Consider the following 16,548-nt stretch of genomic DNA (forward strand, 5'->3'; position numbering starts at 1 on the left):
GTAGGCTGCTCAGCCACATCGCTCGGTTAGTTAACGACCAAGTAACGTTACATAATGTCATTATTGAGTTGTGTGCATTATCAACATAACAATATATCTTTGCAAGTTACAGAATAATTATCTACGCTATCCCCAGTTATAAAGGAATGCACGATATGTATGACTAGGCTTGGCCAATTGACAGCGCCAGTGCGTATGGGTCTGTAAGACATATCCCATTAAACAACGTTAATTTCGATGCATAACATTGCTTATCACTAGGCGATAAGCTGTGGTAGTAAGCCGAGAACTGCATTTTAAAACTAAAATATAACTGTGTGTTGCAGATGGGCATAGAGCAGTCCTGACAGCGGGGCTTTTTCACTGTCTGTGAATGCTGGGCTGATGGTTTTCTGCCTACACGTTGCGCACGCAGCTTGCTTTGTTGTCATTGTGACGTAGGCGTATAATTGGTCTATAGGCTATTGAATTATCGTCCACTCCAGTCCTAAATCAAGCAAGTAGTAACGGACGTTACTAGCTACTAGAAACGTCTGAAAAAGACCAGAGTGTATTTTCTTCCTCTGTCTGTAGCCTGTTGTTTAATGGCGAGCTCAGGGTGATCTGGTCCAAGCTCTTTCACTCGATGCTTCTCCTGTAAAGTCCGTCTCTCAAACGGCGTCGTTTTGAGTGACTTCACAGAATTTTCTTTCTCCATTCTTGCAAAACGTCTTTTGTGTTTTATGGCAGTTGAAAACAAACTTCTTTGCTTCGCGCGTGTGCTGCAGGAAGACAACAAAGCCGCCGGCGTGGGACTGCTACTAGTGTTTATATATACTGCGTCGCTACCCATCTACTACGTCACGACACTCACTCTACCTGACCCCTCCACCTGGTCGCTAGATACGTGTGCCCAGAGCCCTCCCAAATCCCTTTGTTTTTGAGAGTGAACAGCGCATGTGCAACTACACAGATCCTGATACTCTAATGATCTGCACTGCTGGAAACCGGAAGTCCCCGGACGGGTCCGTGGCAATTCGTTGCAAGAAAATATTGACCCAAAAACAGTAGCCTACACATGTAGATCATTATGAATCTACATATTTATTGCAGATTACATACTCACTATCTAATATTCACCTCGCTCATAAAAAAAATTATATATATAACGTTTTATTTTCCCAGCTAGGTACTCTTGCTCCATGTGGGTATAGGTGGGGCGGCGCACTGGCGCCCTCTAGTGGCTGGCCGCCACTGTTGCCAACTTTGAGTATCTGGCTGGAGTGAAATTTGTATATATCCCGGACCGCACGTTCCGGACATTCTTTATACAACGTTATATAACTGCGTTGTTGTTGGATAATGTTTGATTGGTGTGACATGGCTAAACACAGACAAACAAGGATTGGACATGTGGAATCTGACCAAACATCTCCAAACAAGGACAGACAGGCATGGCACACCACACAAACATCTGTGTTTGTTGTAGAATGTTTGATTGTTGTGACATGGGCTTGAAGATGCAATGTGTCTTCCTCCTGCAGAGCCATTGGCAGTGGCAGGAGAAGTTCTACACCATGGCCTCTCAGATCAAGCTGCTTCTGGAGATCCCGAGCGCATCTGGAGTGCCATGGAGGCATCCCAGTACCTCCAGGCCACCCAGCTCTACCTGCTGTGCTGCCACCTTGCACAGCCTGCTGCAGCTGGATGCCACCGGGGGGCGCTACAGCCCCGTGCTGGGCCGCTTCCCCATCCTGGTCCGCCAGGTGGCCACCACCGGACACTTCAGGTAGGCTACAGGAGATAAAGTGAATCAAACAAAATGTTGACTATGTCTATACTCTATAGATATATAATATATATCATATCATATCATATACCATATCAGATGATTCCACTGAAAGACAATAAACCAACCAACTCCATTCCTCTCTTCTCTCATCTCCTCTTCTCTCTTCTCTTTCCTCCCTCCAGGTCGACCATCCTACTGGAGAGCAGATCTGTGCTCCGAGGTCGGGCAGTGTCAGACCAGGCTATTGCAGAGGCCCTAGTGTCCAGCATGTTACTGGAGGACAGCTCACCACGCCAGGCCCTGGCTGACTTCCTATTGGCCAGGAAGGCCTCCATCCATCAGCTGCTCAACCAGCCACAGCACGGTACTCCATCATAGGGCTGTTCGATTTTGCCTAAAAATTAAATTGACGATTTTTTCTCTCAAAACTCGATTTTCGATTTCGATTTTTTTATACAATTATACTTCTCTAAACATTTGTTGCCTTGTAGAGCTCTTTTTTCCTCTTTTTTTCATAAGCGACAAATTACACTTTTACTCTGAAGACAGAACAACCCAACTTCCTGTTTTAGCCTAACTTGCTATGCCTAACTTCCTGGCTGTTGCTTGCTAACCTGCAGTCACTTGACACTGGTGGATTTGCGCTTTTGGAGGTGAGTCCTGGTAACGTTACTCGGTGGCCTCACGTGTTGTTATGTGAACTATAAAGGCAACATTTCAGCGTCCGGTGTCTTTGTTCGTGCGCGCGCGTGTGTTGTGGTAATCGTTATCTTGCACAGCCCGCCCCGCAGTGCAACATGCTGCTCAGTGCTCACACACTGCTTTTTGGAGGGGTTGAAATAAGTTCATTGCTGCTGTCTTTAGTAGCCAGCAGTAGTCACAGCCTCCAGAGAGACTTTACAGCGGGGAGAAAGGACGAGTAGCAGCACGCGTACATGACAGATAGCCGCCCCGCTGTAACGTAATTACCCTAGTTAAAACAATTAAGTTTACGATTTTCATTATTTTAACATCGTCCTAACTAATTAATTCGATTACGATTCTAAATCGATTTATCGAGCAGCCCTACTCCATCATCTACACAACAAGTTGTTTAGCGTTTGATAAATTAATGCTTTCTTCAACATTTGGTTCGAATTTGGCCTGGGAGGCTTATTGCATATCAAACAAAGCAAAATGCCCCAAGATAATCTTTAGAAATGGGTATTATCTATCCAACAGTCATGGAAAACCTGGAAAAGTCATGGAATTTCAAAATCTATGTTTCCAGGCGTGTAAAAGTCATTGAATCCTCTGGTCTAAATCCTTGACTTTTTAGGAAAAGTCATGGAATTGTGTTGTCATGTAATGTAACATAATTTTCTGTAGCTGATGACTTAATGCAATATGTGGTATTGGATTTGAGTGATTCTTGTTTTTTATATGAATATTTTACGATATTAACCCTGAGGGTACCCTGTTGATGCAGTGGCTCTGAGCAGTAAAAAAAAAGAGGTGTGTCCTATTTGTCCAGTGTAGTAATAATGCCTGGTGTTGATTCAGAGTCACCGCCTCACATTACATGGGAATTCTATTTTGGATCCTTGAAAAATCATGGAAAAGTTTTGGAATTTTATCCATGAAAATGTGTGGGAAGCCTGAATCTAGAAATCTCTTTCCCCTGTCCCAGGTGCTGGGATCAAGGCCCAGGTATGCAGCCTGGTGGAGCTGCTGGTGACGACACTTTTCCAGGCCTATGCCGTCTTCTACGTACCCCCAGAAGGAAGCCCCAGGCTGGGGGAGGGGGCTCTGAGCTGTGTGCATGCTCTTCTCCACTCTGGAGAATGTCACCTCCAGCACACCCACAGGTAAACAGCTGGCACGTCCTGGAAGTCACACTGCTGGAGGTATGGAGGTGTATGACTGGCCCATGGTCTGAAGCAGAGGCTGTATCAAATATGGACGTCGTGACAGCTCTCAAAACTAAAAAATCAAAGTGCACGTCAAAAAATCAAGTTGAGGAACCTGTTTTGCCGTTTTTGCGGAGAAATCGTGGGAATTTTGAAAAATGATAAAGCCTCCGCAAATATTGCAGAGATTGGTTGAATTAGCATTAATTATTTGTTCACAAAATCACCATTTCCTGGAGGGACTGATAATTTCCCCCAAAGATGGTTTCTGTAATTGCAGGTAGTTCTCATCATACTGATGTTCAAGTGCTCATTCTTCTGATACGTTTGTTTTTAAGAGGTGCAGCCGCTTCTATAAGTGACATGTGTGTCCATCCATTCATCTGTCCATTTTCATAGAGATTTAGCCTAAGCCCCGCCCCCCGCCTCTACAAGGAAGCACAGTGAATACAGCGCAGGGCTCGGTGAAACACGCATGCCACACACGCACACACACACACACCCGCACATACACACACACACACACGCACACACACCCGCACATACACACACACACACACACACCGTGCCGGGGAGAGGTATAGGGTTCGACCTGCGCATACATGCACTGCTTACTTCAACACCTGGGTGTGATTTTTAATTAAGTTATCTACACTGTAATGCCAGCAGTGTCTCTGTCTCTCTCGGTCTGTCTGTCTCTCTGCTGTCTCTCTCTGTGTCTCTCTGTCTCTCTGTCTGTCTGTGTCTCTCTCTCTGTCTGTCTCTCTCTGTCTGTCTGTCTGTCTCTCTCCGTCTGTCTGTCTCTCTCTCTGTGTCTCTCTCTGTCTCTCTGTGTCTCTCTCTGTCTCTGTCTCTCTCTCTCCGTCTCTCTGTCTGTCTGTCTGTCTGTCTGCCTCTCTCTCTCTCTGTCTCTGTCCTTTGTGTATCTCGTGAACCGTCGATCAGATCGACTTCAAACTTGGGGAGTGTGCTAAGGGGGACGCAATTTGGATGCGAAACACGTTCAATATTAATACATTTGTGTTCAATTCTGAGGAATAGTTTGTAATGAATGAATGAATGATGCACTGACAGAATGTGTCTCCCCAGAAAAAGGCAGGAGGGTGCTGCAGGAAGAGGTGAGTACAGGAAGCTGGTTCAACTACCTGCCTTCCTCCATCTCTGAGTTCCAGCCTGCCCTTCGCACCCTGGCTCAGCCAATCCAAAGAGAGCAGCTACGGGACACACTGCAGCAGTGGATCAACACGTAAGTTCCAGTCAAGATTCAAGATTCAAGATTTTTATTGTCACTCCATGGTACAAGTATCACGTGTGAAATTCTTGTGCTGTGGACTCCGTTTACGACATAGTACAAATAGGCAACAAGCAATGAGCAATAGGCAATAAGAAATAGGCATCAATAAGCAATACTAAGCAGCAATAGGCAATGAGGCAGAATAGCGATAAGACAAGTCAGTGGCATATTCATTGCACATAGGTGCACATGTTATGTGCATACGTTAGACATGTTCGGACATTTTAATTCGACGTATTTGACATACAGTGCAAATAGCATGTACCTTATTAAAGGATGGGTTTACCGATGGGGAATATGAATATATATTAATTCTTAAAAAATCTTAAATTTCGAATCCGTTGAAATTTTTGAAATTGCTTGTTCACAGCCAGAGAAAAAAAAAAATGAAAAAAAAAAATGGGCCAGGTGACGCGTTTCGACGCGAAACGCGTCACCTGGCCCAATTTTTTTGGGCCGGATTCGAAATTTAAGATTTTTTAAGAATTAATATATATTCATATTCCCCATCGGTAAACCCATCCTTTAAACATACAATTAAACATTAGGCATTGTGCATACGTTAGACGTGTTCAGACATTTTAAATTCGACGTAATTGACATACAGGTGCAAATAGCATGTACCTTGTTAGACATACAATTAAACATTAGGCATACATAATGGTAGCAGCTTCAGTACGGTACGGTACGACTACTACACTATTTGTGTATGTTAAGGAGTCTCGTGGCCTGCGGGAAGAAACTGTTCCTCAAGCGATTTGTGCGTGCTTTTGGAACCCTGTATCTCCTCCCTGAGGGTAGCAGGGAGAACAGGCTGTTGTGGGGATGGTTTGTGTCTTTGATGATCTTCAGGGACCTCCTGAGGCACCGCTGGTTATACAGTTCGTGCAGTTCTGGCAACTCGTCTCCTGTTACGTGCTGGGCCGCGCGCCTCACCCTCCGTAGCGCCCTGCGGTCCATGGTGGTACAGTTCCCGTACCAGGCGGTGAAGCAGCCAGTCAGCAGGCTTTCAATGGTGCCTCTGTAGAAGTCCCTGAGGATTTCTTTCCTTAGCCCAAACTTCTTCAGGCGCCTGAGTCCGTGTATTCGCTGTTGGGCCTTTTTGACAACAGTGGCGGTGTGGCCGGCCCAGGTCAGGTCCTGGTGGATGTTGACTCCCAGGTACTTGAAGCTGTCCACCCTTTCCACCACTGTGCCGTTGATGGTGATTGGGGGGTGTGTGCCCCCCCCTCTCCTGTAGTCCACAATGATCTCCTTGGTCTTGGAGACGTTCAGAGAGAGGTGGTTGTCCTGGCACCATTGTTCCAGGACCCTCACCTCCTCTCTGTAGGCCGTCTCGTCGCCCCCCGAGATCAGCCCCACGACCGCTGTGTCGTCTGCAAACTTCACGATGGTGTTTGAAGTTTGAGTCGCCACGCAGTCGTGGGTGTAGAGGTCGTACCAGAAGGGGCTGGAGACGCACCCCTGGGGCGCTCCTATGCTGATGGTCAGCGGGGAGGAGGTGAGGTTGCCCACCCTCACCACCTGGCGGCGGTCTGTCAGGAAGTCCAGGATCCAGTCGCACATCGCTGTGTTTAGTCCCAGGTCCCTGAGTTTGCTTACCAGCCTGGAGGGTACTATGGTGTTGAATGCTGAGCTGTAGTCCACGAACAGCATTCTCACATAAGTGTCCTTCCCCTCCAGGTGGGACAGGGCGGTGTGGAGCACGTGTGCCACTGCATCCGCTGTGCTCCTGTTGGGGCGGTATGCAAACTGTAGCGGGTCGTGGTCCGGGGGGAGTGTGGGACGGATCTTTGATATGACCATCTTTTCAAGGCACTTGCTGGCTATTGGTGTGAGGGCTATTGGGCGCCAGTAATTGAGGCTGGTCACTTTTTGCTGTTTGGGAATGGGGATGGAGGCTGGTCACTTTTTGCTGTTTGGGAATGGGGATGATTGTTGCTGCCTTGAAGCAGGAGGGAACTCGTCGGAGGGAGAGGGACTGGTTGAAGATGTCTGTGTACACGGCTGCCAGCTGGTGGGCGCAGGCCTTGAGGACCCGCCCGGGGATGCCGTCCGGGCCGGCCGCCTTGCGTGGGTTGATACGCAGGAACGACCGGCACACTTCATCCTCAGTGATGGTGAGGGGGCGGTCTGTGGGGGGTGGAGGGTGGGGGGGGTTGGTGGTTAGGTGGGAATGGGGGGGGGGTGGGGGTGCTGAGGGGTGGGGGGGAGGAGCTGAGGGGTGGGGGGGAGGAGCTGAGGGGTGGGGGGGAGGATCAAACATGACCCCTCTTCACCTCCTTTTCAATTGTGGTTGATTGACATGATCTCTGTTATATGGATGGAGAGGCTCAGGTTCCTGAGAACCAACTCACTTAGAACATTTCTAATGATGTGGGACCGTTTCTAGTCTACCTCGATGAGGTTAGGGCGGGGCGACGGGTGACTCGCCTGGCTGCTTTCTCATGGACCCCCCACACGGGATATATATTTATTTTAAGCACATATGCGCCTTATGTGGCTGGTAGCACACGTTGTAATATTGAATGTTGAATGTCTCTTTTCCTGTGCCTGTTTTGTCTTGTTTGTGTACTGCTCTATTGTGCCTGTTTGTTTTGTCTTGTTTGTGTACTGCTTTATTAAAAATGTGAAAATAAAATATTGGGGGGGGGAATGACATGACATAATGACAAAAAAAGGAGAATGCATGCATTCCTCCCTTTCCTTGTTTGTGCTAAAGCATTGATTCCCAAACTGTGGTCCGTGGGGCTCTGCCTGCTGGTCTGCCAGAGTATTGCAATTTTTTTTTAAATACAGACAACAGTTTTTACACATAGACAAAAACCCTGAGCAGTAGGCTTGGGCCGATTTTCAGAAATATTGCGATATTCTGGAAATATCATGATTTTGAAAATGTGCTTTCAAAAGCTGTATCAGGCTCAGTTTTAAAGCCATAGTGAAGTTTCTGGTATACAGTAATATGAAACTAGAAGACCCAAAGCAGCGGTTTTCAAACTGTGAGGCACGCCTCCGCTGGGGAACGCGAGACAACTTGAGGGGAGGCACAGCGTTGTAGTTTCTGTAACTGTTACTCATTTCATATATTCCAACACTACTGTAGTTTCTCTCAAATTGCTCCATTAGCCAACTCTCCCTTCCTTCTCCTCCTGTGCTGCAGCTGTGAGGAGGACATCTGCCAGGGCGTTGGCAGCCTGCTGGTCTATGTGAGGAGTCTGAAGGGGCTGGCAGCCATCAGAGACGCCGTGTGGGACCTGCTGTCCACACAGTCCATCAGTCAACACTGGAACACTGTCTGCCAACACCTGCTAGAGCGCCCCCTGGCTGTCTGGGATGACTTCCTGCAGCAGCTCTTCCTTAAGCGCCTGCAGGTAACTCAGGCTGACAACCTGTGAGCCGACTTGCTCAGGGGGCATCGGTGGGAGGGTGGGTGGGGGGTCTGGGTGGGTGGGTGGGTGGGTGGGGGGTCTGGGTGGGTGGGTGGTCTGGGTGGGTGGGTGGGGGGCCTGGGTGCGTGGGGGGGGGGCCTGGGTGCGTGGGGGGTCTGGGTGCCAAAGTCCATATTTGTGGGGGCTTTTGGGCCTCATTGAAGAGGCGGATAGCAGTTGGATAGAAGCTGTCCCTGTGACGGGAGGTTCTGGTACTGCCAGGCGGTAATGTTAACGTAATGTTGCTAAAGTTTCTACATTGTTAGCTTACGACGTTATGACACGTGTCACACTCAAGGCCCGGGGGCCAAATCCGGCCCGGCACCTCATTTTATGTGGCCCGCGAGAGCGAGCAAAGAATACAATTTGCGCAATACAATTCTAGTTGACTGTTTGCCATTATTTTTCCTATAATTCTGCTTTCATAGCTAGTAATTATTAAGTTATTATTACTAAAAACCAATAATAATTGAATAATAATTGAGCTGCGGGCTCGCCGTTCGCAGCTCGGCCGCTGCGCGGCTTTGCCCGCAGCTCGGCTGTTGCGTGGCCTCGGCTGCTCTATTGGCATGTGCAGCGCACAATCGCCTGCACTAATTGGCATGTGTAGTGCACAATGTCTCAACTTCGCATCACTGACGACATCACTGTCACTGATGATGTCACAATGCCTATGACATCAGTGATTTTATAAGATGATTTTGATCAATGATGTCACTGATGATGTGGCCTCGCTGCTTGGCTGCTGTGTGGCATGCGTAGCGCACAATTGCACAACTTTGCATTACTGATGACATCACTGTCACTGATGATGTCACAATGCCTATGACATCACTGTTGATGTCACAATGCCTAAAACATCAGTGCCTATGACATCATCAGTGATGTCATAAGATGATTTTGGTCAATAATGATGTCGCTGATAACATCACTGATGATGTCACAGACATTGTGACATTATCAGTGGAACAAAAATTTAAACAAACATTACCCACTTTCTCCCTTTGTTAAAAAAGGATGAGAACACGTAGGCTAGATGCATTTATATCATGTTACATTTACAACCGGCGCTTTGAGGGCAACCATAATGCTGATGAAACACCCGTGCTGTGAGAATAACATGCTAAATTGTCTTATGGGAATATTGAACATGCTAGTCAGAGTGAGACTGGCCGTCCTCCGAGTGTTAAAGGGCCCATATTTTGCTAATATAATGTATTATTATTTTATTGTTGGCCTCCAGTAGAGTAACTTATTGCATCAGTCATAGTTGAAAAAACTCAGTTTATCTTGTACTGGCTCTCACTGCCCCCTTCAGTTCAGCCTCTGTCTGAAACGCTCTGTTTTAGGTCCTGTCCCTTTAAGAACCCCCACCCTCCGAAATACTCCAGGCGGGCAGCGGGATGAAAGTTTGTTTGCGCAAACCTCTGCCGAGACAGAGGACCCGGACCCCACGTTGAGAACCACTGCAAACCACAATCATGCAGAGAGGGGGAGAGAGAGAGAGAGGGAGAGAGAGAGAGAGAGAGAGGGAGAGGGAGACGGAGGGGACACTGTGTTTGGCTGCAGCAAACACAGCGTCCTCACAGCCTTGGAGATCAAAGGCGAGGAGTGACGATTTTTTTGGTGTGCCGTTTTCCTCCAGGCAGCCTGACGCTGATTTCCCTCTCTAAACAGAGCTCGATTTAAGTTGTTATTTCGGTCTTTTTCAAAATTATTTTTTCATTTTGTAGTAGTAATGGTGCATATTTATCGATACAAGCAGTGTTTTTATTCCAACATGAACCAATAGTATGTTTAATACTAGATTGAAATGCGGCCAGAATGCAGAAATCCCTACTGGAATGTCAGAACAGGGGAAGGGAGGGGCAGGGCGCTCGCGCCGCGGGCCCGGGCTAAGCTTGGCAAAGTTGGCATCACCATGGTAACAAGTCCTACCTGACGTCACCAAAACTATGGTTCTCGCACAAAATCGGCATAAATCCATGTCATCTCGTCTACGAGAGCTCATGGGCGGGAGGGGGGGTTCATGGGGGTAACATTAAAACACTTTCACATATTTATTTGAAGCTTAGCCCATGTTTAACACGTTCACTGCCAATGACGTGTTGATACGTAAAAAAAAATCCAACGGTTGACTGCCAATGACGTGTTAATACGTCAAAAAAAAAATAATAATAATTTTGACGGTGGGATGTGCATCTAACCCTTTTACATCTTCTATATAAATATGGGAGCCACCGAACGTGTACAACCTATTCCACCGACCCACTAAGTGGCGACAGTGCTCTCCAGACTAGAAAAAGCCGAGCCAAAACTGCGATGAAACCATTCTCATACTGTAAAATGGATTGGCGAAAACGCTTTCGTTTTCGCGCTGGTTGCTGGCGGTGGGGGATTGCAAATTTGCATAATAGATTATGGGTGCAACACACTTTGAAACACGCAGCATAAATAAGACCAGAATCGCAAAAGCTTCATCAAAGCTCTCAACCGAAACCCCAAGAAACGAGCGAGCCCATCCAGACTTGCCCAGCGGCCGCCAGCAGACAGGAGCAGCAGCAAAGCAGCAGCAGAAACGAGCTTGTGACACGCCCGCTGCAGCCAAGAAGAACACACACGGAGGGAGGAGTTTGAAGGAGAGGGGTGTTTCCTGCTGTTATGGAGGAAATTACTGTTCAAAACTATTGTTTAGATGTCTGACGTCTTACTGATGCCAAAAATGAATGGTTAAAGTGACTGTTCTATCGAATTTCACAAAATGCTATTTATCTCAGCTTAAATTTTCAGACGCTGAAACCATGCTGTATTCAAGTGCTAATGCCTACATAACTACTAACTCTACAAACTAACTCTTTTAGACAGAGAAAGCACACATTCTATTAGTTCTTTTGAGATATTTTGTGTTCACAAAATCTTAGCAGAAAAGAATCCTCGGGTCTTGAAAGATGAGCCAGAATCCTCAAAAAAACCCTCTGGCAGAAGCTACCTACAGTAAAAAAAAAACGGCTGGCAGTGAATGTGTTAATATGACCATCCAAGATTGCAACAACATATATATCATACAAAATTAAGAAATGCATAATAGGGCCCCTTTAAATATATTAGAGTGGAATAAATCTGGGCTTGCTTGAGCTAGCAAAAGGAATTCCTGTCTCACTCTCCTTTCTGAGTAATGTTACCAGGCTAGTATATCTTAGTAAGATGGTTACACGCTTTCTGACAGCTGTTACTTTCACATAGCAGCTGAATATGGCCAGGTGCACGCTGGTCAGCTTTCAGATTGTTATCATTTCAGTATAAAATAATTAGGATAAAAATAATTTACCGGTAATATGTTGAAAATAGCTTTTTAATTAATTGAGACTGCCAGGTAGAGTACACCCAGTGCACTCGGCTGATTTAGTTAATCTATTTCATCTAGACTTACTAACTGTCCCTAGGATTAAATCAAATCATGGGAAAGCCGCGTTCACCCACTATGCTGCTGCTAGCTGGAACGATCTGCCTGAAGACATCAGATTTGCCCCAACTTTACTTACTTTTAAAAATAGACTAAAGACTTTTATGTTTACCGTCGCTTTTAACTGCTGACAGATTGAAAATTTGTTTTATTCCTCTGTAAGTTTTTTACTATTTTTGCAACTACTCTGTTGTGATGCTTTTAAATGTCTATGTTATCCTCTTCTTTTATTCTCTTATTTTCTTGTGTCGACCATCTTATGTGAAGCACTTTGAATTGCCTCTATCTGATTTTATGCAAACCCAATGCTGTGGCATGTACGGGCAACAGAAGACGCAAGGTACCAGTAGATGGTATGCTTGGCATCCAAACTACAGTATAAAGACAAAGCTGTTATGAAATGTCTATTTTATCCTCTTTTTTATTTTCTTATGTCATCCATTTTATGTGAAGCACTTTGAACTGCCTCTGTGTATGAAATGTGCTATACAAATAAACTTGACTAGACATAACATGCTTTTTTTTAACCCATCGACCAATCGATGGGTTAAAGAGTAGGTAGAATTTCAGTCTACCCATATTTTCTTTGACTATTTTGTTGACTATACAGGTAACTTTATTACAGGCCATGGAGGAGATGATTGGCAGCATCTATCTCCCACTGGTGTTGTTGTTAGTGCTGGTATTTCTCCAAATCAAAAGTGTTTGTTCCATTTCCTTGTTAGGTGACACTGTGGTCCCTCGTTCATTTCCATTATTTCATTGACATGTCCCGTCTCTCCTGCTCGTTGCCCCCTGCAGGCCATTACCCAGGAAGAAACGGGGGCTATCTCAGCGAGCTCCACCCAGCTCCTCACCTCGGCCCTGAGGGATCTGGAGGCTCAGACGGTCCACCCGGGCTCCAGCCGCGGGCCCGGGGCCCAGTACGAGGTGGACGTGGCCTCCTTCCTCTGGTCAGAGGCTCCAGGAGACCTTTGGAGCGATGCAGGCTGGGTGAGCGTGAGCCAACGGGGGCAGCAACAGCAGCGGAGCGGCCTGGCCATGAAGACCCAGGCCCTGACTCCCTGCGTGCAAAACTTCTGCTCCTCCCTGGACACCAAGCTGAAGGCCAGGCTGGAGGACCTGCAGCACTACCTGCCCTTCCACCACAAAGGTAGGGATGCTTCAGTCATCAAATCATAGAGCGTAGAGCTGTATTTATATACAGTATGTATATATAATATATCTATATTAGATATATTATATATATAGATGTATATTATATATATAGATGTATGGACGTAGCTACCGCGATGGCATCCATTGGTTTTTGGACTTGCGTTTTGAAGCCTCGAGGTTGGCATGTTCACCGTCGCCATCTTGATTATTTTTAGCCAGAAGTGATGTGAATTTGGACGAGAAGAACCACAGCGCCGCCTGCTATTGGTCTGTGATGGGCGAGCTGCGCGATCACTGGACAGGCGACCTGTCAATCACGCCCCAAAAGATCTATTGCCTATTTTACTCTGCATGGGACCATAACTTATTATCACCATGTAATCTTGTATTGAAGAAGATCAGTGATTGAGGGAAGTGTTTACTGAGGCCATCAATCAAGTGAGAAGTAGAGTACAGCCATTTTCCCACTCACTTCCATGTAACTGGCCTTCTTTTTGCAGCCAGTGGAGTCGCCCCCTGCAGCCCATTCGAAAAAATGCAGGTTTAACCCATTGATACCTGATGCAGCATTTGTGAGTGTATCCCTTTAAGACCGCGAACCGCGGTTCACGGTCTTAAAGGGATACACACACAAATGAGGGATATACATGCAAATGCTGCATCAGGTATCAATGGGTTGAGTTACTTCTGCATTGGCTCCCCAGACGGAGCTAGGAGCTAGCCCACTGCATAAAATACTTGACGCACTTGTCACCTGTCATTAAAGACTTTTCCAATGTGTCTGATCTGTCTTTTAGTGATCAGAAATGCCCTTTGTGTGTCTCCTCTCGATAGGGTCCGATTCCAGGCCAGTCTCCGCTTCCGGCCCCCCCGAGGGCTTGTCCACGTCCTCGTTCGACCGCTTCACGGACTGTGCTGCGGTGGAGGAGGCATTAAGGGACGGCTGCTTGGCCTGCGTGCAAAACATCCTGTTTTCCGTGCGCTCCGAGCTGGCCGCGGCAGCCACGCCCCGGCCCAGCAACACCCACCTCAGCTCCGTCCTCTTCATGGCCCGGCTTTGCCAGTCCATCGGCGAGCTCTGCCCGAGCCTGAAGCACTGCGTCCTGGGGAGACAGAGTAGTGCAGAGGTCACCCCCAGGTTAGTCTCGCTGCATGGCAGCTGCTCTACAGCTGCTCTACAGCTGCTCTCCCATTGGAGGCGACCATTTCATTCGCTGCCGGATGTCCGCTCCCCGATTACAAGCTCTGTCATTGGCTCCAACCATGTCAATCAGAGCAGCTTCCGCTCCCTCCTCCCTATGAGTCGCTGTAAATAGTCCCCTGCTGCCGAAGTGAAAACTATAACGCTAACTAGCTAGCAAGCTAACGGCAGAAACCTACACGCTAGCTCGTTGCTACATGCTGAAAATGGCAAGTTGGATCGTTGGAAAATATTTTCCAAGGGCACTGCCGCTAAGCGCCACCCATCGCAATTCCAGAATGGTGACCAGCGCTGCCAGACTCCTCTCACGGAAGGGAGGGGAGGCTGGCAAGCGAGACTACCCCCAGGTAGCTCCACCTACCAGACTACCCCCAGGTAGATGCACCGATCCACCGTTGCGATCCAATTCCGATCTACCTCTACCGATTCCGATACCAGAGCTCTTGGCAACTCTCCCAAGGAGCTGCAGCCTCCACCTTTACATAGTAGCTGGAGGAGCTGCAGCATCCACCTTTACATAGTAGCTGGAGGAGCTGCAGCCTCCACCTGCTGCAGCATCCACCTTTACATAGTAGCTGGAGGAGCTGCAGCATCCACCTTTACATAGTAGCTGGAGGAGCTGCAGCATCCACCTTTACATAGTAGCTGGAGGAGCTGCAGCCTCCACCTTTACATAGTAGCTGGAGGAGCTGCAGCATCCACCTTTACATAGTAGCTGGAGGAGCTGCAGCATCCACCTTTACATAGTAGCTGGAGGAGCTGCAGCATCCACCTTTACATAGTAGCTGGAGGAGCTGCAGCATCCACCTTTACATAGTAGCTGGAGGAGCTGCAGCCTCCACCTTTACATAGTAGCTGGAGGAGCTGCAGCCTCCACCTTTACATAGTAGCTGGAGGAGCTGCAGCATCCACCTTTACATAGTAGCTGGAGGAGCTGCAGCATCCACCTTTACATAGTAGCTGGAGGAGCTGCAGCATCCACCTTTACATAGTAGCTGGAGGAGCTGCAGCATCCACCTTTACATAGTAGCTGGAGGAGCTGCAGCATCCACCTTTACATAGTAGCTGGAGGAGCTGCAGCCTCCACCTTTACATAGTAGCTGGAGGAGCTGCAGCCTCCACCTTTACATAGTAGCTGGAGGAGCTGCAGCATCCACCTTTACATAGTAGCTGGAGGAGCTGCAGCATCCACCTTTACATAGTAGCTGGAGGAGCTGCAGCCTCCACCTTTACATAGTAGCTGGAGGAGCTGCAGCATCCACCTTTACATAGTAGCTGGAGGAGCTGCAGCATCCACCTTTACATAGTAGCTGGAGGAGCTGCAGCATCCACCTTTACATAGTAGCTGGAGGAGCTGCAGCATCCACCTTTACATAGTAGCTGGAGGAGCTGCAGCATCCACCTTTACATAGTAGCTGGAGGAGCTGCAGCATCCACCTTTACATAGTAGCTGGAGGAGCTGCAGCATCCACCTTTACATAGTAGCTGGAGGAGCTGCAGCATCCACCTTTACATAGTAGCTGGAGGAGCTGCAGCATCCACCTTTACATAGTAGCTGGAGGAGCTGCAGCATCCACCTTTACATAGTAGCTGGAGGAGCTGCAGCATCCACCTTTACATAGTAGCTGGAGGAGCTGCAGCATCCACCTTTACATAGTAGCTGGAGGAGCTGCAGCCTCCACCTTTACATAGTAGCTGGAGGAGCTGCAGCATCCACCTTTACATAGTAGCTGGAGGAGCTGCAGCATCCACCTTTACATAGTAGCTGGAGGAGCTGCAGCATCCACCTTTACATAGTAGCTGGAGGAGCTGCAGCATCCACCTTTACATAGTAGCTGGAGGAGCTGCAGCATCCACCTTTACATAGTAGCTGGAGGAGCTGCAGCATCCACCTTTACATAGTAGCTGGAGGAGCTGCAGCATCCACCTTTACATAGTAGCTGGAGGAGCTGCAGCCTCCACCTTTACATAGTAGCTGGAGGAGCTGCAGCATCCACCTTTACATAGTAGCTGGAGGAGCTGCAGCATCCACCTTTACATAGTAGCTGGAGGATTCAAGGATTCAAGGATTCAAGATTTATTAAGTGTCCCAAAAGGGCAAATTGGATTGCAGGAAGCGTAGTACGAAGTACATACATAAAAACAAATAAGACAAAAAGAACATTGTAAAAGCAGTCTAGAGCAGCAGTTTAAAGTGCAACACAATAGTTAAAGTGCAAATGACAACAGTAGCAACGATCTAAAGTGCACAGTAGAGATATAAAGTGCATAGTAGCAAAGTGCAGTTCACTCACAGCAGCACATTTATATCACAAGAAAGAGCTACAATGTATCATTGTATTAA

At 47.5% G+C, this 16,548-nt stretch overlaps 1 protein-coding gene across 1 annotated transcript in view; it reads left to right on the top strand.

Annotated features, from left to right (window-relative positions):
- The window catches only part of cog1 (component of oligomeric golgi complex 1), a 41,884-nt gene that overhangs the window by 1,673 nt on the left and 23,663 nt on the right, over nt 1–16,548 (top strand). Inside the window, 10 exon segments of the mRNA XM_083648491.1 lie at nt 1,524–1,584; nt 1,587–1,663; nt 1,665–1,768; nt 1,954–2,135; nt 3,441–3,568; nt 3,570–3,618; nt 4,750–4,906; nt 8,115–8,325; nt 12,647–12,998; nt 13,838–14,141. Of these exon segments, the coding sequence (XP_083504617.1) occupies nt 1,524–1,584; nt 1,587–1,663; nt 1,665–1,768; nt 1,954–2,135; nt 3,441–3,568; nt 3,570–3,618; nt 4,750–4,906; nt 8,115–8,325; nt 12,647–12,998; nt 13,838–14,141 (1,625 nt within the window).

The sequence above is a fragment of the Poromitra crassiceps genome (assembly GCF_964638095.1).
Source record: "Poromitra crassiceps genome assembly, chromosome: 13".
Taxonomy (NCBI): domain Eukaryota; kingdom Metazoa; phylum Chordata; class Actinopteri; order Beryciformes; family Melamphaidae; genus Poromitra; species Poromitra crassiceps.